The sequence below is a fragment of the Sus scrofa genome, chromosome 7 (genome assembly GCF_054392235.1).
Source record: "Sus scrofa isolate SSC_HxYL_T2T_F1_AM1 chromosome 7, Sscrofa_HxYL_maternal_Yorkshire_Landrace_v2.0, whole genome shotgun sequence".
In the NCBI taxonomy this organism is placed as follows: domain Eukaryota; kingdom Metazoa; phylum Chordata; class Mammalia; order Artiodactyla; family Suidae; genus Sus; species Sus scrofa.
This window is the reverse complement of record NC_139389.1, coordinates 135,161,365-135,180,929: the sequence shown is the minus strand read 5'-3', so window position 1 is coordinate 135,180,929 and position 19,565 is coordinate 135,161,365. Positions and strand designations below refer to the sequence as shown.

The window sequence follows — 19,565 nt, the reverse complement described above, 5'->3', positions numbered from 1 at the left end:
TAGGAGTTAGGATCAATGGAGGGAAGGGAGTTCCCGTCGTGGCGCAGTGGTTAATGAATCCGACTAGGAACCATGAGGTTGCGGGTTCGATCCCTGGCCTTGCTCAGTGGGTTAAGGATCTGGCATTGCCACGAGCTGTGATGTAGGTCACAGACGCGGCTCAGATTCCCAGTTGCTGTGGCTCTAGTGTAGGCCAGCGGCTACAGCTCCAATTAGACCCCTAGCCTGGGAACCTCCATATGCCGCGGGAAGTGGCCCTAGAAAAGGCAAAATAGGCAAAAAGCCAAAAAAAAAAAAAAAAAAAAAGGGAGGGAAGAAGAGGCTGGAGAACATAAATGGTCCCAAAGACACTGGGGAAGGAGATGGCTTTCAGGCACCGTCCTGAGCAAAGAGATCCTCAATCTGTTCTCTGTGAGGCATGCTGGCCCCTGGCTGGACAGTGCAAGCAAGACTTTGCGGACAGACACTCTGCAGCAAAAAAAACGACCCTCCTTCAAGTCAGAGACCTTCCTAGGAAAAAAGTGTCAATTGATATACTCACTATAAATTATTAAATTTTGACAATGTCTTTACGGTAGATAAATGAATTATTTCTTTAGATATTTAATCATGTCACACCATGAGTTCCACAAAGCAAGAAACAAAGTAGATGCATTTTTTTGTCTTCCTTCAAAGTTTACTGTTTAGGAAACAGTAAACTCAATAAATTTTGCAGAGTTTCAAGTTTGCACAAAGTCACAAAAATTGTACTTACAACAGACAACCCCAACATCAAAATGGGCTGTATCCAGTTGGTTGCTGTGAAAGCTACACAACCCCCACCCCCAAAAAAGGGGTAAAAACGTTGGTTATATTTCACAGACTACCCCACAACAATCTACATAAACAAAACAGTAACTGCAGTATGTTTCTGGTATTTCTGGGTCTAAGGAAGAATCATTTTTAATTAATTTATTTTTTAGAATCATTTTTTAAACTGTAACTTACAGAAACAGCAATGTTTCTTAAGATTCAAGTTCTGTGAAATTCCTATTAATCTTCCAGTTTTATTTTATTTTTTTTTGTCTTTTTGTCATTTCTTGGGCCGCTCCCATGGCATATGGAGGTTCCTAGGCTAGGGGTTGAATGAGAGCTGTAGCCACTGGCCTACATCAGGGCCATAGCAACGCAGGATCCGAGTCGCATCTGCAACTCACACCACGGCTCACGGCAACGCCAGATCACGCCAGATCCGTAACCCGCTGAGCAAGGCCAGGGATCAGACCCGCAACCTCATGGTTCCTAGTAGGATTCGTTAACCACTGAGCCATGATGGGAACTCCAATCTTCCAGTTTTGTATTTGCGTCTATAAGCTTTTCTTTAAAATTATAATCCACTTATCCTTATTATTATTATTTTTGGCCACACCTGCAGCATGTGTAACTTCCTGGGCCAGGGATTGAACCCAAGCAGCTGCAGTGACAACTCTGGAGCCTTAACCCACTACACCACAAGGGAACTGCCTTATGGTTATTAAAGCAAAACTATTTTCAATCTGTTTGATATATTCTGAAATGGAACATTTTGGTTGCTGATTCAAAGCATACTTAGTGACTGGGCAAAAGCAGAATTAAACACAACACAAAGACATATGTTTTAACCATGGTAAAAAGGCCTTTACTCACGCAGCTTCATTAGCCATGATCATTCTCATGTTGGAATTCTATAAAACCCTCACATATATAAGAACAAAAGCACCAACACACTGAAAATGGAAACTAATGACCTTCTTTCAGAAATTAACATGTATCCAGGTATCCTGTACCTCACTAATATTTTAGTCAAGGGATGAGATAAATATATGGGAGAGGAAAAAACAACAATCTCCTAAAGAAGTCATCTGTGCACAGAAAAGACTCAGTGCATCTAATTTACGACTCAAGCATGTATTCTAAGGGTGAGAAAGTTATCACATTTAGTGCCTTCCTTAATTGAGAGGAAAGAATATGGCCACTAGTTTGGCAATGAATCCTCCAATGTTTTCCCATCACTTTTTGATTCATTTTAAAATAGAAAAGACAATGCAGATATTATTAAACTACAGGCCCATCTTGTGTGGCTGGAGGCTCTACTAAAGATAAAGACTACACTTTCAAAAACAAAAGTATTAAATAATTGATGCCGACATGTGCAATGAGGTCCAGGTTGGGATAAGAAGGAGGCAGCCCCACTGAGGAAGGTGTCTCCAGGTAGAACACAGACAGATAATGACTCCAAAGAGATCAGAGAATTCTTAAAACTATTTCCAAAGAGTGAGCTCTGAATAACTGTATGGAAGGAGAATCAGAGGAGCACGGGCACACACACAAACACACAGCAAGGAAGCAGCTAGGAGACCTTGGTCTTAAGTCTTTTAAAACATCTGACTCCGTACTGCAGAGAACCATATACACCCGAAGGTTCAAAAGGAAATCTGACAGAATAGTTAACAATTTAGAAGAATCTGTAAAAAGGGTCATGCAACATTTTTCTAGCTCTGTAGACTAAAATCCTCTTAACTAAGTCTTCTACAGCTATCTTCTAAAAAATTTTACTTAAGTAAAGTTGTTGGAGAAGGTGTTAGTTTCTGCTGTGCAGCGAAGTGATTCACTTCTACGTGTGCTCTTCCCATCTGGTTCACCACAGGGTCTTGCCTATGGTTCCCCGCCCTGTATCCAGTAGGATCTCGTGGTTTACGTCGACAGAACTCTTCTAGCCAATCACTTTAAAGTGAAAGAAGTTTGATGGATTTGAGAATGTGACTGTAATATAAGAAAACTGACTAAGGAGCAGCCCACCATTAAAAGACAAACATACCGATCATGAATTTGTAAGCTATCTAGCCCAGAAGTTACTGATAATCTTACATAAAAAGCTTCTACCTTCCTGTCAATTCAAACCTACATGGTCTGTGGAGGAGTGGAATGATCAGTCTGGTCTTAGGAAAGAGGAAAGAATTTGTACTTTTAGACTGTTAGGAAAGTTAGTGATCAAACATGTTGTTTGACTAATGAGATCTAAAGGAAACAGAGACCTTACAAAGCAATTTCAAAAAGAAGACGTTAGAAGAAAGGAAGAAAAAACAACTGTGATGCTCCACATGGGACTGTGATGTGACCAAACAATATTTGGGTTGAGAGGCCAGGGGACAATGAAAGACGATGTGGACTTATTTTATCGATTTCTACTCCAGAACTTTATCTGCTCACTTTGACCTTATCTCACCGTTTTTGTTTTTGTCTTTTTTTTTTTTTTTACATTTTCTAGGGCCGCTCCCACAGCATATTCCCAGGTTAGGGGTCTAATCGGAGCTGTAGCCGCCGGCCTACGCCGGAGCCACAGCGACGCGGGATCCGAGCCGCGTCTGCAACCTACACCACAGCTCACGGCAACGCCGGATCCTTAATTCACTGAGCAAGGCCAGGGACTGAACCCACCACCTCATGGTTCCTAGTTGGATTCGTTCACCACTGAGCCACGATGGGAACTCCTATCTCACCACTTTGCATTTAAGTTTATGCCATTCTTCTGAAAAGAAGGAAGGAAAATATGCCTGTCTGGAAAATCTGTTCTATGCAGAATATATTTACCTACTCTAACAATCCAACTTTCTTTCCTCTCTCCTCAAACCTTACCTCTACTCCATGACCTCTGGATCTACTTAATTCCACTTTTCTGACTCTATTTCTTGAAGTTTCTGGGCCAGGGATCAGATCTGAGCCACCGCTGTGACGACCTATGTCACAGCCGCAGCAACTCCAGTTCCTTTCACCCAGAGTGCTGGGCCAGGGACTGAATCTGCATTCTGGCTCTTTGGAGACGCCACCAATCCTGTCACACCACAGCGGGAACTCCAACTTAGTTTTTTTTTTTAATTTACTTTTTTTTTTTTTTTAACTGTTAGAATTTTTTTTTTGGCCATGCTACAGCATGCAAAATTTTCCAGGCCAGGGATCAAACCTACGCTTCAGAAATGACCTGAGCTGCAGCAGTGAAAATGCCCATCTGTAACCTGCTAAGCGATGTGGGAACACCTTACTGTTCGTGTTTTATTTTTTTTGGTCTTTGGTCTTTTTAGGGCCGCACCCCGTGGCATACAGAGGTTCCCAGGCTAGGGGTCGAATTGGAGCTGCTGCTGCCGGCCTACACCACAGCCACAGCAACTCGGGATCCGAGCCGTGTCTACGACCTACACCACAGCTCATGGCAACACCAGATGCTCGATCCACAGAGTGAGGCCAGGGATCGAACCCGCAACCTCACAGTTCCTAGTCGGATTTGTTTCCACTGTGCCACAATGGAAACGCCTTTCGTATTTTAAATCACGCTTATCCAACATGCATTTGCCCCTCCACCTGGTTAAACGCACTCACAAGACCGCACTCTCCATGTCTTGGCTGCTCCAGTGTGTCTCTTCTAAGGTGACGACTACACTACTTCTTGCCCACCCGGCCCTCTGGCGCACTCTGTCCTGTAACCCTACCTTACCTTGAACTCCACGTCCTCCTGGGGCAGGGCTCCCTGACTCAGGTCCTCATCCTTCCCCCCAACACGTGCAAAACTGTCTCCATCTCCCTGTTCTCAATTCCACATCTGAACCCTAGCTTCCTATCTAGGCCCTCTGGGAACGCTCCCTTGTTGAATTCAACCCTTCTAGTCATGAGACTCAGGCAGCCAGGAGGATCGGCTGTGGAAAATGAGAGGACCCTGGAATCCTACAATCTCACTAAAACTTCACATTAAACTTAACTTACCATTAGAGAATACTTACCACTATTACTTGAATTTTGATTATAAAAACTGAGAAGTAAATAATATCCTTCCATTTCTCTTGGGAAAGAACAAATTTTCTTGCAAACAGGTAAAACTTCATACCTGTTTTCTTTGCCATTCTGAATTACTGAATGTCTATCAGCTGTAGTTCTTTCACTGCAAACATAAGTATTCCGCCGTGTCATTCCACCGGATGCTGTATTACTCTATTTAAAAATAAACGGAAGGGGGCATTTTTGTCTTAAACTGTTTAGTAAGTATAGTACAATGGAAAACAACAACACTCATTTAAATAAATCTATACTGAAATATCATTATTGCCAAGTACTAGCCAAGAGATGAACACAAGAGGAAAGGCAGTAACCTCTGCCCTACCTCCATTATTTCCTCAACCAGAATTCCAGAGATTCACTATTTTCCAAAGGTAATACTTTCAAACTAAAAAATTAGAAGGCAAGGATTATAAATTAAAACTATTAACATAAAACCAGGTAAATCTGCATGACCCTGGGTTTGACAAGGGATTCATGCATATGACACACGAACAAGATTAAGAAAAAATAGGTAAATTGGGATTTGATCAAAATTAAAACATTTTGCATCAGAGTTCCCCTCGTGGCTGAGTGGGTTAAGAACCTGACATAGTGTCTGTGAGGACATGGGTTTGATCCCTGGCCTTGCTCAGTGGGTTAAGGATCCATCATTGCCGCAAGCTACGGTGTTAAGTCACAGATGTGGCTGGGATCTGGCATCGCTGTGGCTGTGGTGTAGGCTGCACATGCAGCTCCAATTGGACCCTTAGCCCAGGATCTTCCAAGTGCCACAGGTGTGGCCCTAAAAAAACCCCCCAAAAAACAACAAAAATTTGTGCATCAAAGAACATTACTAAGAATGTGAAGAGAGATTCTACAGAACAGGAGAAAATACTTGCAAATCCTTTATTTGGTAAAGGTTTAATATCCAGAATACATAAAGAACTCAACCACAATATGGAAAACAAACCAATTTAAAAATGGGCAAAAGGAGTTCCTGCTGTGGCTCAGCAGTAATGAATCAGACTAGTATCCATGAGGATGCAGGTTTGATCCGGGCCCCACTCAGTGGGTTAAGGATCTGGTGTTGCCACAGTGGCGGTGTAGGTCACAGTGACTCACATCTGGCATTGCTGTGACTGTGGCAGAGGCCAGCAGCTACAGGTCTGACTTGACCCCTAGCCTGAAAACCTCCACGTGCCACAGCTATGGCCCGAAAAAGACAAAAACAAAAAAACAAAACAAAACACAAAGAAAGGGCAAAAGGGCAGTTCCCTTGTGGTGCAGCAGGTGAAGGATATGGTGTTGCTGGAGCTGTGGCATAGGCTGCAACTGAGGTGCAAGTTCAATCCGTGGCCCAGCAACTTCCACATGCCATGGACGTGGACCAAAAAAAGGGGCAAAGAACTTGAATAGGTATTTTTCTAAAGAAGGCACATAAATGGCCAAAGAGCACATGAAAAGATGCTGACCGCCACTGGTCATTTAGGAAATGCAAATGAAAACCACAAAGAGGTACCACTTCACACCTACTAGGACAGCTGTAATAAAAAAAAAAAAAAAAAAAAAACCCAGAAAATAGGAGTTCGCATTGTAGTGCAGTGGGTTAAGGATCTAGTGTCGTCTCTGGAGGCTCAGGTTGCTGCTGGGTGCAGGTCTGATTCCCGGCTTGGTGCAGTGGGTGAAGCAGGTTGCAGCTGCTGCTTGGACTTGACCCCTGGTTCAGGAACTTCCGTATACTGTGAGTACCGCCAAGAAATCCCCCTAAACCAACCAACCAACCAACAAAAAACCCACCCAAAACAGAAAATAACAACTTGGCAAGGATGTGGAAAAAGAGGGACTCAATGGAATTCCTTTGAAGCTCAATGGGTTAAGGATCCAGCATTCTCACTGCCAAGGCATGGCTTGCTGCTGTGGAGTGGGTTCAGTCCCTGGCCCACGAAGTTCAGCATGTTATGGGTGTGGCCAAAATAAGGGGGGGGGGTAGGATTATAACAAAATGACAGTGCAGCTTCGGTAAAAAAACAGTTTGGTGGTGCCTAAAGAGTTAAACATAGAATTACCATATGACCCAGCAAGTTCATTCCTAAATATACATACAAGAAAAATGAGGACTTCCTGTCATGGCACAGCGTAAACAAATACGACGAGGAACCATGATGTTTTGGGTTTGATCCCTGGCCTCACTCAGTGGGTTAAAGATCCAGGGTTGCCATGAGCTCAGATCTGGCACTGCTGTGGCTGTGGCAGCTGTAGCTCCAACAGACCCCTAGTCTGGGAACCTCCATGTGCCTCGGGGGTAGCCCTAAAAAGCAAAAAAAACAAACAAACAAAAAAAGAAAAATGAAAACATAAAGTCCACATAAAAACCACATAAAAACAAATGCTTATAGCGTCTTTACTCACAATAACCAAAAGCTAGGAAGAATCTAAATGTCCATCAGTGGCTGAGCACATTGGCCTCTAAGAGGAATGAAGTACTGACACCTGCAACCACTTGGATGGACCCTGAAAATGTGATGCTGAGTGAAAGAAATCAGTCAAAAAAGGCTTCTATTAAGTACATTTATATGAAATATCCAGAATAGGCAAACCCATCGGGACAGAGAGCAGGTGAGTGGCTGCCAGGGCTGGGGAGGGCAGGACTGGAGAGTGATGACCGGCTGTTCTGATGTGTTAAAAAAGCTTTGGAACTAGAAAGAGGCAGAAGCCACACAACATTGTGAATGTACGAGTTGGCACTGAATACTATGCTTCAAGTGGTTAATCACGTCATATGACTTTCACACCAATTTTTAAAAAGCTGATGCTTTCAAAATTAAAAAGCAAGGAACCATGAGCTAAAAAGTCACAAGTAAAGACTTTTATCAGATCACAAATTTAGTTTTTTATTTTTGTCTTTTTAGGGCCACACAAGTAGCATATGAGGTTTCCAGGCTAGAGGTCAAATCGGAGCTGTAGCTGCCGGCCTACATCACAGCCACAGCAACGCCAGATCCAAGGCAAAAACCAGGTCCTCATGGATACTAGTCATGTTTGTTACTGCTAAACCATGACAGGAACGCCTATCTTTGTATGAAATTTGTTGTTATCCTGGCATTCCCGTTGCAGCTCAGTGGTAACGAACCCAACCATGAGGACGAGGGTTTGATCCCTGGCCTCGCTCAGTGGGTTAAGGATCTAGCGTTGCTGTGAACTATGGTGTGGGTGGGAGACTTGCCTTGGATCTGGCGTTGCTGTGGCTGTCATGTAGGCCAGCGGCTGCAACTCCGATTGGATCCCAGCCTCGGAACCTCCATATGCCATGGGTGTGCCCACCTGAATACAGTGAGTGGACAATGTACAAAGAAACTCCGAAGGCTAATGGGAGAAAACTGTAATAACATCACCTTTTCCTTTATAAATACTCAAACATGAGTGACTGATGATGCTTGGAGGTACATTTTCAAAAGGCGGGTGTGTGCAGATGAGTAGGGCAAGGGAACGGAAGTCGTGAAGGGACAAGGTCCTTTCCTCCATCTGGTAACAAGAAAGGTTGGGACTGAATTCACATTGCCGGGCTGTGGAATGTGACCCACCAGACAGCACGAGGAGGTCAAAGGAGCAATACCTTTCCACACAGGGTTGACCATGTGTACAAGGTCAGAGGATGGAGCAGACAGATCCCTTGGCTCTGCCACAGGCCCCACACCAAGAACAGGACACGGGGAGCAGCACAGCTCCCACGTGGGTTCCTCGCCCTGGGGTTTCTTGAGGGGAGAGGGAAGGCTTGGTCACTGTTAAAAATGTGGTTACAGAATATCCTTAGAATGGTTCATTTGCTGCAAATTCTTCTTAAAATTATTTCTAGAGTCTTTCAGTTATAAAAAACAAGTCAAGGGGGTGTAACAAGCAGCTTGATGCTGATCGTTAATGACACAATGCTACAACCAGGAACGCTGCTCAAAGTAAATCCAAGATGTTCTCATGGCAAGAAAAAAATCTGTAACTATGTATGGTGACGTGTTAACTACACTTAAGATTGTTTCACAATAAATACAAACATAAATTCATAAAAAAATTACTTCTGGAGTGCTGATAAAAATAATAATTACTATGTTAAGCCAGAGAACACATTTCAATTCACAGAAAAGTTCCTGAAATGGAACAGATTCAATTCAACGAATTCTACCTACTTCCTGAAGAATGTTGCTAAGGACAGGGGTTAAGAGACTGATTCAGGTCAGCAATATGATTATAGACAATCACCTAACATTTCTTCACCTCAAAATTTAGCTAATACAGAGAAAAGGACTTGGCATGGTCCTTGGCACATGGTAAGGGCTCAGTCAACTTGAGATGCACGGCAAACACCACATCCCTGGAAGCTAGACCTCAGAGACCTGCACACATGCTATTAGGCTCCTGTTGGCAGTCACCTGTCTGCACTGGCAATAATTGGTTTATTGACCTTGTTAGACCATGATGTCTTTCACTCTCTCAGCGCCCGATATAATCTAAAGCTTGGCAGATGTTTACATAATAACCATAAAGGGTCTGACCACTCATCCTGCGGGATGGTCTCAACAAGAAACACCTATTCGCAGCAGGGGATCGCTCCAGGTTCAGACTGGACATGGCAGCTCAGCAGGTAGGCATCCCAGGCAGAGAACACAGGAGCAAAATGTCTAGATCATTCTAACCCTACAATCCTAGGCATGCTCTAGAGCTCAAAAATACTTACACTTGGGACAGTGGAGCTTTTCTTACGTTCAGGAATATCCGCCTTATTGGGATTACTTGCATTCCCAAGCATGGGACTGGCAGGAGCGATTCCCTTTCCTCCAACAGCACTGCCACTTGGTTTCCGGGAGGGAATTCCATCTTCTTTGAGGTCGCTATCTGCAGTGCTCGTCTGGCTCCTTTTTGGATACGCCACAACTGAAGGAATGGCTGGTCCAGCTAAAATAAAGAGTTCACGTTTAAAAAGTCAGAAATTTTTTTTTTTTTTTCCCAGCAATGTGGGATCCAAACTGCATCTGCGACCTACACTACAGCTCATGGCAATGCTGGATCCTTAACCCACTGAACGAGGCCAGATATTGAACCTGAGTCTTCATGGATACTCGTCAGATTCGTTTCTGCTGAGCCATGACGGGAACTCCAAAATTTCACTTATTAACTCCTAATTTTTTTTTTTTTTTTTTTTTTTTTTTGCTTTTTTTAGGGTCACACCTGCAGCATATGGAAGCTCTCAGGCTAGGGGTCAAATTGGAGCTACAGCTGTCGGGCTACACCAAAGCCACAGCAACGCAGGATTTGAGCTGAGTCTGCGACCTACACCACAGCTCACAGCAATGTCGGATACTGAGCCCACTGAGTGAGGCCAGGGATCAAACCCGAATCCTCATGGATCTCAGTCAAGTTCATTAATTGCTGAGCCACTAAGGGAACTCCTAATTTTCTCCTTTTTGAAAGTGTCTTTTACCCTCTTTTTTTCTTTCTTCTGCTGCGCCTGCAACATACAGAAGGTCCCAGGCCAGGGACTGAATCCAAGCCACAGATGCCACCTCTGCCACAGCTATGGCAATGCTGGATCCTTAACACACTGTGCCACAGTAAGAACTCCCAAGGTGTTAATTTTCTTCCTTAATTAATAAGCTTATAGGAGTTCCCGTCGTGGCGCAGTGGTTAACGAATCCGACTAGGAACCATGAGGTTGCGGGTTCGGTCCCTGGCCTTGCTCAGTGGGTTAAGGATCCGGCGTTGCCGTGAGCTGTGGTGTAGGTCGCAGATGCGGCTCGGATCCTGCGTTGCTATGGCTCTGGCGTAGGCTGGTGGCTGCAGCTCCGATTCGACCCCTAGCCCGGGAACCTCCATGTGCTGTAGGTGCGGCCCTAGGAAAGGCAAAAAGAAAAAATAAATAAATTAAACCCATGCACCTACAGCCAACTAATCTATGACAAAGGAGGCAAGAATATACATGGAGAAGAGACAGCCTGTTCGGTAAGTGGTGCTGGGAAAACTGGACAGCCACGTGGAAAAGAATGAAATTAGAACACTCCCTAACACCATACACAAAAATAAACTCAAAATGGATTAAATACATAGATATACAAGCGGACACTATAAAACTCTTAGAGGAAAACATAGGCCAAACACTCTCTGACATAAATGACAGCAATATCTTCTCAGATCCACCTCTTAGAGTCATGACAGTAAAAACAAAAAGAAACAAATGGGACCTAATTAAACTTCAAAGTTTCTGCACAGCAAAGGAAATCTGAAACAAAACAAAAAGACAACCCACAGAATGGGAGAAAATAGTTGCCAATGAAGAGACTGACAAGGGATTAATCTCCAAAATTCATAAACACCTCCTATTGATCAATACCAAAAAAACAAACAACCCCATCAAAAAATGGGCAGAAGATCTAAACAGACATTCTCCAAAGAAGACATGCAGATGGCCAAAAAACACATGAAAAGATGTTCAGCATCACTCATTATTAGAGAGATGCAAATCAAAACCACTATGAGGTACCACCTTACACCAGCCAGAATGGCCAGCATCCGAAAGTCTATAAACAATAAGTGCTGGAGAGGGGGTGGAAAAAAAGGAACCCTATTACACTGTTGGTGGGAATGTAAATTGGTGCAACCACTGTGGAAAACAGTGTGGAGATGCCTCAGAAAAATAAAAACAGAACTACCTTTTGATCCAGCAATCCCACTCCTGGGTTATCTGTCGAGAGAAAACCATGACTCACAAAAACACATGGACTCTGATGTTCACTGCAGCACTATTCACAACAGCCAAGACCTGGAAACAACCTCAGTGTCCATTGACTGAGGAGTGGATCAAGAAGATGTGGTCCATATACACAATGGAATATCACTCAGTCATTAAAAGGAACGAAATGTCGGCATTTTTAGCAACATGGATGGACCTAGAAACTATCATGCTAAGTGAAGTCAGCCATACAATGAGACCCCAACATCCAATGCTTTCACTGACATGTGGAATCTGAAAAAAGGACAGACGGAACTTCTTTGCAGAACAGATGCTGACTCACAGACATTGAAAAACTTATGGTTTCCAAATGAGACAGTTTTGGGGGTGGGGGGATGTACTGAGGGTTTGGGGTGGACATGCTGTAAAATTTGGTTGTGATGATTGCTATACACCTATAAATGTAATAAAATTAAGTAATTAAAAAAAAAAGAATTTTGGAAATGAAAAAACCCTCTTGAGCTATTTCCTTATGCTAAAATGGGGGTTTGGTGAGTTCTTTTTAGCTCTAAAATTTTCAGAGCTGGAAAGAAAAAAAAAAAAAACGGCATTACCAATCTGGGTGGATTCTGTGTGCTTAAGGAAGAATTAACCTAAGATAGTTACTAGATATTAGAAAACTCCATTACCAGATTTCTTCCAGGATTTTAGGAACAATTCCCTTTAAACTGGTTGACTCAGAGCAATGTGTCGACATTTTGCTAATTTCTCTGCAGGCACTGAAAACCTCTCCATGTCAGCAACTAATGTGAACAGAAGAGACACAGACCCAGATCGACACTTGGTTTACAAAAGCCATTTGCACAAATCCTGGCATTCGATGAATTTTGAGCTCCCTATTACACCCTGAACAGCAGACATGTGGACAGTGTACTGACAGGGCCAGGACAACGGGCTGCTTTGGGCCAAACCATATAGAGAGGCATCCGCAGCAGGAAGAGAAGTCGAAGCCCAGCAGAGAGTCATCATTTCTGGTGCAAAACCAAAGCTGCTGACCCCTGGGTACTCTGTGTAGTTCCAAGTGCCAAATCTCCAGGTGAAAGAACAGGTGTGGACAAAGTCCAGAGAAGAGAAATGAACCGAAAGAGAGACGAATGGGTGTTCTACATGAGGACTGTTCTGTTTTTGTTTTCTGGGCCACACCTGCGGCATACAGTGATCCCCAGGCGAGGGGCTGAACTGAAGCTACAGCGGCTGGCCTACACCACAGCCACATCCACGCAGGATCTGAGCCACGTCTGTGACCTACACCACAGTTCACGGCAACACTGGATCCTTAACCCACTGAGTGAGGCCAGGGATCGAATCCGCATCCTCATGGATACTAGTCAGGTTCATTAACTGCTGAGCTACAAAGGGAACTCCTGAGGATGTGTTTTTAAGTGCTAAGACTAGGGCAGCATTAATTTGGTCCCTGCATGTTGGAAGCAAAAGAAATAACAGTATGTGAATAAACAGACACAAGCTAGAGACCCTGGATTCCAACGCACGGGGCTGCCTTAAGGAATAACCAAGTTCGGCAGGCACAGGCTTTAGGGTCCTAAGTCTCATGAAAGATTCACTTCTAAGGTGAAAATTTTTAGGAGTGAGGGTATTAAGACACACCAAAAGCTAGAGTGTGGCTGAGAATGACACAGATCAAAAATTTAGGGAGTTCCCGTCATGGCGGAGTGGCTAACGAATGCAACTAGGAACCATGAGGTTGCAGGTTCCATCCCTGGCCTTGCTCAGTAGTTAAGGATCTGGTGTTGCTGTGAACTGTGGTGTAGGTCGCAGACTCGGCTCGGATCCAAAGTTGCTGTGGCTGTGGCGTAGGCCAGTGGCAACAGCTCCAATTAGACCCCTAGCTTGGGAACCTCCATATGCCGCGGGAGCGGCCCAAGAAATGGCAAAAAGACAGCAACAACAAAAAATTAAACCAGGAGCTCCCGCTGTGGTGCAGCAGGTTAAGGATCCAGCATTGCTGCAGCTGTGGGGTAGGTTGCAGCTACAGCTTGGATGTGACCCCTGGCCCGGGAACTTTCATATGCTGCTAGTGTGACAAAAAAGAAGAAAGAAAATTAATGCAGTGTAGGGGGCACTCTACATTTTCCAGGGCTGTGCCGTCTGATGTAGTAGCCCTGGCCACAGATGGCTATAGAAATGTAATTAGATAAAACTGAAAATCTCTTCCTCGGTTCAAGGGCTCAATAGTCCCCCGTGGCTAAGGTTTCCACCCAGCCAGGCCTTACTCAGAAAATGCCTACTGAATGTACCAAGGAGATCAGAGCCTTGAGATAAATATGCCAGCACCTTCAGGACTGCTTTGAAAGAAATGCCAAGAAGGGAAGTTAAGCAACTCCAACCCCAGTGGGCCATAAGCGAAAGGATGCCTGCCCATGTTAGGAGGCCTCCTGGGTAACAGAAGACTCCAAGAGAACACACTGGATGGTCCCAAGTTCCTTACCATGGTCACTGTACCGCCGCTGCTTCTGGCTTGAAGAGACACTTCTTTGCACTTTGTGGTGAGGAGACTGGCCAGTGCTGTTGTTGAGGTCACTGCTTGGCCTAACCTTAGCAAGTGAAAGATTGCTGCTAGAACTGGAATCACTAGCATCCAGCTAAGAGAGAATGAGAAAAACAGAGCAAACCACAACACGAGCCCAAATGTTTTATTAAGAAACTAAAAACACACAAACCTCTTATAAACAGTTCATTCAGAGATAAGAATTACAATGAATGTACAAATGCGACCACCCTAAACTCAGGCAAAAGTATTTTTCTGACCACTGGAAGAACTCAAACAAGGAAAGATAATCTATGAATTTCTTTCTATGCTTTTCCAGAAAACTTCATCTGATACTTTACATCATTTAAAAACTATTCATGACTATAGGTGAACTTAATGAAAACCAAGTTATTAAGATCATCTTAAAATTAAAACAGTAACTCATAACAGTCATAGGAGTTAGATTGGTTATTTGAAGGTAAATTTTAAAATGATATGTCCAATGTTATATATATAGCAATATATATACAGCACCAAGAGAAGAGTTTACATGAGCTAATAATTTATCAAAAGGGTATTTCAGGTTTTTCTGATAATTCTTACCTCTGAAGATTTTCTCCCCAACAACAAATATGTAGCTGTGATTTCATCATATTTCATCTTACTAAGAGATTCTTGAATTTCTTCTTGTGAATATCCCATTCCCACCATAATATCTAAAAGAGGGAATGATACAATTTATGTGTTTTGTTTGGTTAAGAAATCCTTATGTTACAGGGTAAAAGATTTCCTTTATTTGATCCAAAAGATCACACATTTTCTAATATTAACAGGTAGTTACTGTGTGCTATGAAAGGAAACTGCAAGTAAATTCCTAAATATGACAAAACATACAAGCTGATTTGAGTAACTTACGCCTAACTCGCCATCATTCCCATTTTAGTCAAAAACAAGACACAAGCATGTTACTGGAACACACACAGGCTCGCAAGCCCAGGGCCATTACCTATTCTTTTCTGGTCTGCAATGTCCAGTTCGGGTTCAACAAATGGCTTAAGTTCGTCCTCCTCATGCCCTGCGTTGATCCACCTGTCCTTCATGATTTGCTGAAAGGCGAACTGTTTATTAGTAGTGCAAAAGGGAACACTCTGATACTCTCCATGTCCAGGAAAATTTACTTTCAACATTTCATCAACTATGGCTGAAACAGGTCTCGATCTTCTTTTATTTATTTATTTTTTTGTCTTTCTGTCTTTTTCGAGGGCTGCACCCACGGCATATGGAGGTTCCCAGGCTAGGGGTCTAATTAGAGCTGTAGCCGCCAGCCTACACCACAGCCACAGCTACACTGGATCTGAGCTGCATCTGCGACCTACACCACAGCTCACGGAAATGCCAGATCCTTAACCCACTGAGTGAGGCCAGGGATCGAACCCGCAACCTCATGGTTCCTCGTTGGATTCGTTAACCACTGCGCCATGACGGGAACGCCCTCGAGCTTCTTTTAAAACCCTCGGGATAGTACTCAACAGGCCACATACACCAAGCAAAGTTCTAAAATACTCCCAAGTTGTTAGGTGTTCCTCCCTAAGGGATTACCTCTAGCGTGCCCCGTTTTATTGGATTTAGCACCAGGAAGCGTTTGAGAAGGTTTTCACAGTCTGTGGACATGTAGAAAGGGATTCTGTATTTCCCTCTCAATACTCTCTCTCTCAGTTCCTTTAGGGAGATAAAGATGAAAGAAAACTAGTGAGTCAACTTGTCGGTTAAAGAAGAACTCAAAAACCCCAGTGAAACAACAATGCAGCTGCTTCTCATACCTTCAGGTTCTGGCCATCGAAGGGGAGGGAGCCGCTGACGAGCGTGTACAGAATGACGCCGAGGCTCCACACGTCCACCTCCGGCCCGTCGTATTTCTTGCCCTGGAAGAGTTCTGGGGCGGCGTACGGAGGACTGCCGCAGAACGTATCCAGCTTACCGCCAAGAGCAAACTCATTGCTGAAACCAAAGTCGGCTATTTTAATGTTCATGTCCGCATCTAACAATAGATTTTCAGCCTAGAGGGAAAACATCAAAACAAAAATGAAATTTAGCCAAAATATAATCAGAACTGTGACAGCATCTGGCATTTCATAAAAGCCTTTTGTAACAATTTAAAGAGCTTTTCAGTTAGGAATGAGGGGCTTAAAAAAATGGATACTTGCTCTAAGTGGACTGTCACGTTTCATAAACACTGATGAATAAGCTGCGGAATGGTTCTTATTGAGGAGGGGAGAATCCTAAGCATCCTTCACCATAAAGACCACTGTTACTTTCACTTGTTCCAACATACATCACATGGCAACTACACACCAGGTGTGACAGGAGTGTCTGGATACACAGGCAGACAGGGACCAGTGTTCAAGGAGCGCACACTTTAGAAGGGGAGAGGCAGGAAAGTTAAGTAGCTGTGGCGGGGGCGGGTGGGCTGTAGGACTGACACTGAAAGGTAGGCACAGCTCCCTGAGGGGGTGACACAGAAGCGGCTGTCCAGAGGATTAGTTGATCATAGTGGGTGTGCTGATGAGAGGTATTTCAGACGGAATAAACAGTCTGAAAACCCAGGCCATGAGAGAGAACAAGTTTTACTCCAGAAATTGAAAAGCAGCGTGGGGCAGAGAGACGGCTGGGGATGAGGTCGCGGCTGAAGTACAAAGGGCAGCCAAGTGAGTTGAGGTCGGGAAGTGTGTGTGGGTTTTTAACCTAAGGGCAATGGGAAGCCACTGAAAAGTCATTTAAGCAGGGAAATGACAATCCTATTTATCTGTGCTTTTAAAGGATCATTCTGGTTGCAATGCAGGAAACAGACATGGAAGAAAGAGGCAAAATTGGAAGCAGGGACAAGCCAGGTAAGAGGCCAGGGTAATAAGCAAGTATGAGATGCTGGTGGGCTGGACTCGGAAAATATGAACGAGGGTAGCAAAAAGAGAGCTCAAGTGATACTGAGGGACAGTGGCGGAAGCACCTGGGGACTGAGCAGACAGCAGAGCAAAGGAGAGAGAGGCACCTGAGGGGCATCAGTCACCACAATGAGAAATTAAATTCAAGTACAGGAAGGAAGGGTTTAGGCTGTTGAGCTTGCTGAACCTGAGTTGCCTGAGGGCTGCTTAGGTGAAGGTGTCCTTTTTGTGAGCTGGATACGAAAATCTAGAAGAGAACCCCGGCTGCAGGAACAGGGTTGGGGTCACTAACACATGGGTGGCCACAGCACCGACTAACGTTGATGAGAACGCAGCAAGGGTGGAGCAGCAAAGCAACAAGCTAACGGAAGACAATGTCGTGAGCAAAGAGGGGAAGGGGTACCAAATGAACAGCGAACCTAGACCATGTTTAGAGAGATGTGGTTGTGACGGTGAAGAGAGAAAGGAGGTGTATCTGGAAGGAGAGTCAGGGTGGGGAAGTTTTTGGTAAAATAGAGTAGAGATGTGAGCATGTTCTTATAAATGCTGCTAGTGGAGTTCCCGTCATGGCGCAGTGGTTAACGAATCTGACTATGAACCATGAGGTTTCGGGTTCGATCCCTGGCCTCACTCAGTGGGTTAAGGATCTGGTGTTGCCATGAGCTATGGTGTAGGCTGCAGATGTGGCTAAGATCTGGCGTTATTGTGGCTCTGGCGTAGGCTGGCGGCTACAGCTCTGATTAGATCTCTAGCCTGGGAACCTCCTTATGCCTCGGATGTGGCCCTAAAAACAAAAAAGACAGGAAAAAAAAAAAAAATGCTGCTAGTGAAACAAAAAAGTTGAAGAAACAAGAGCTGGGAGGAAATGGGCAGAGTGAAACAGCTCCTGTAGGGACAAAGGACCCAGAACACAGAGGTCATCAGAGGTACCCCACTGTCCTGTAACAGGAGGAATATTCTGGAAGGTTAAGGCAGCTAAGCTTGAGGGCCTGCTGGGAAAAACCAAGTTTCTGCCCGGTGTTTCTGTTTTCTCTGTGAAAGAGAAAACCTTATCCTGTGCCAGAGAGTGAGGGCAGAAGTGGAGAATTGGGAACCAGGTCTCAAACAACCACTGCTGTTACCAGGAGAGAATGCTGAGTGGAGAAAGAGAAAGGAAACAAGGAGGTTCTGGGCACGCTATCTGGGGTCTAGAGACCCCATCTGTTTGCTGGTACGATGATTTTTCTCTCAAGACCAACTATGTATGAGCTGCCTTAACCAAAATGTAAAATACATTTTTGGATTTCTTTTTCTTTTTTCTTTTTGTCTTTTTAGGGCTGCACCGGCAGCACATGGAGGTTCCCAGGCTAGGGGTCGAAATGGAGCTGCAGCCACCGGCGTACACCACAGCCACAGCAATGCCAGATCCGAGCCGTGTCTGCAATCTACACTACAGCTCACGGCAACGACGGATGCTTAACCCACTGAGCAAGGCCAGGGATCCAACCCACAACCTCATGGTTGGATTCATTTCCACTGCGCCATGACGGGAACTCTGGATTTCTTTTTCTTATTTAACGACGACATCTAATCTGTGCCTCATCTGCGTCATGACCACCAGGAGAACTGAACACACGCAAGCCGAGCATGCACGAGTGGGTGTGCTGTGCCTCACCTTGAGGTCTCTGTGAACGATCCTCTTTTGGTGGCAGTACTGCACTGCAGACACTATCTGCACAGGAGAGACACAAGGTTATTAATCATAACTGATGCAGATTCATAATTCAGAAGAGACTGCTTCATTAATATTCACCCATGCAAAGTACGCAGTGAGAACTTTAATGTCTGTGTGGCTCTCTAAATATAATTTTTTTATGCTCTGAACTTTCCAATTTGGAGAGATTTAGGGGTGAGTGCCTACTGTGGCGTAATGGGATCAACAGTCACTGCAGCAGCAGGGACGCAGGTTCAATCCCCAGCGCAATGCAGCGGACTAAGGATCCAGCGTTGGCACAGCAGTGGCTCAGTCTATCCTTGGCCCAGGAACTCCATATGCTGAAGGGTGGGGGTGGCAGCGTCAGGGGAAGATAGGTGAGGCTGTTTTTTCTAGTTTTAACTACAAAGTCTTTTCTTGGACCCTGCCTCTTGACATTCCAGGGTGCCCTGGACCCTCAGCTGTGCCTGCAGGAAACTCCTAGTTAATTTTGAGTGTGGTGCCTGAGCCCAACAAATCAGTGTGCTCTGAAGGACCCTTGCTGCCCAGGTCCCAGGATCAGAAGGCTCTTATGCAACCATGTAATCAACTCAAAACCAACCTGACAGTCACAGACTACCCATGCCAGGTGTTTATCCAGGTTGGTTCTCCTCCGTCAGTCTGCTCCCTACAGCATTCTCTGCCTTTTGGCTAATGTGGGTTTAAAGGATACTCTTCTCAGGACCAGTTTCCTTTTTCTTAGAATGGAAGAATGAATGAGAACGATCAACTATGAAAACTACCATGTGTGCTAACACTAAGGACCCTCCTATGCTCGGCAAATGGCGCTCAGATTCAGCCAACATT

The 19,565-nt window shown here is 44.4% G+C and overlaps 1 protein-coding gene across 25 annotated transcripts in view; it reads right to left on the bottom strand.

The window, feature by feature from the left end:
- MARK3 (microtubule affinity regulating kinase 3) overlaps positions 1-19,565 on the bottom strand; it is a 110,588-nt gene that overhangs the window by 14,768 nt on the left and 76,255 nt on the right. For 15 of the 25 annotated variants that reach the window (XR_014811382.1, XR_014811381.1, XM_021081588.2 and 12 more), the window contains 8 exons: positions 18,681-18,737; positions 15,908-16,144; positions 15,687-15,806; positions 15,094-15,193; positions 14,691-14,803; positions 14,046-14,199; positions 9,551-9,768; positions 4,895-4,998 (listed from right to left, as the gene is read on the bottom strand). Coding sequence is in view for 19 of the 25 variants with exons in the window: in XM_021081588.2 (XP_020937247.2) it covers positions 4,895-4,998; positions 9,551-9,768; positions 14,046-14,199; positions 14,691-14,803; positions 15,094-15,193; positions 15,687-15,806; positions 15,908-16,144; positions 18,681-18,737 (1,103 nt within the window). In the remaining 6 variants the exon portion in view is untranslated. The remainder of the gene's footprint in view (positions 1-4,894; positions 4,999-9,550; positions 9,769-14,045; positions 14,200-14,690; positions 14,804-15,093; positions 15,194-15,686; positions 15,807-15,907; positions 16,145-18,680; positions 18,738-19,565) is intronic. The other 10 variants (XM_084970211.1, XM_084970213.1, XM_021081599.2 and 7 more) reach the window with 2 other exon arrangements.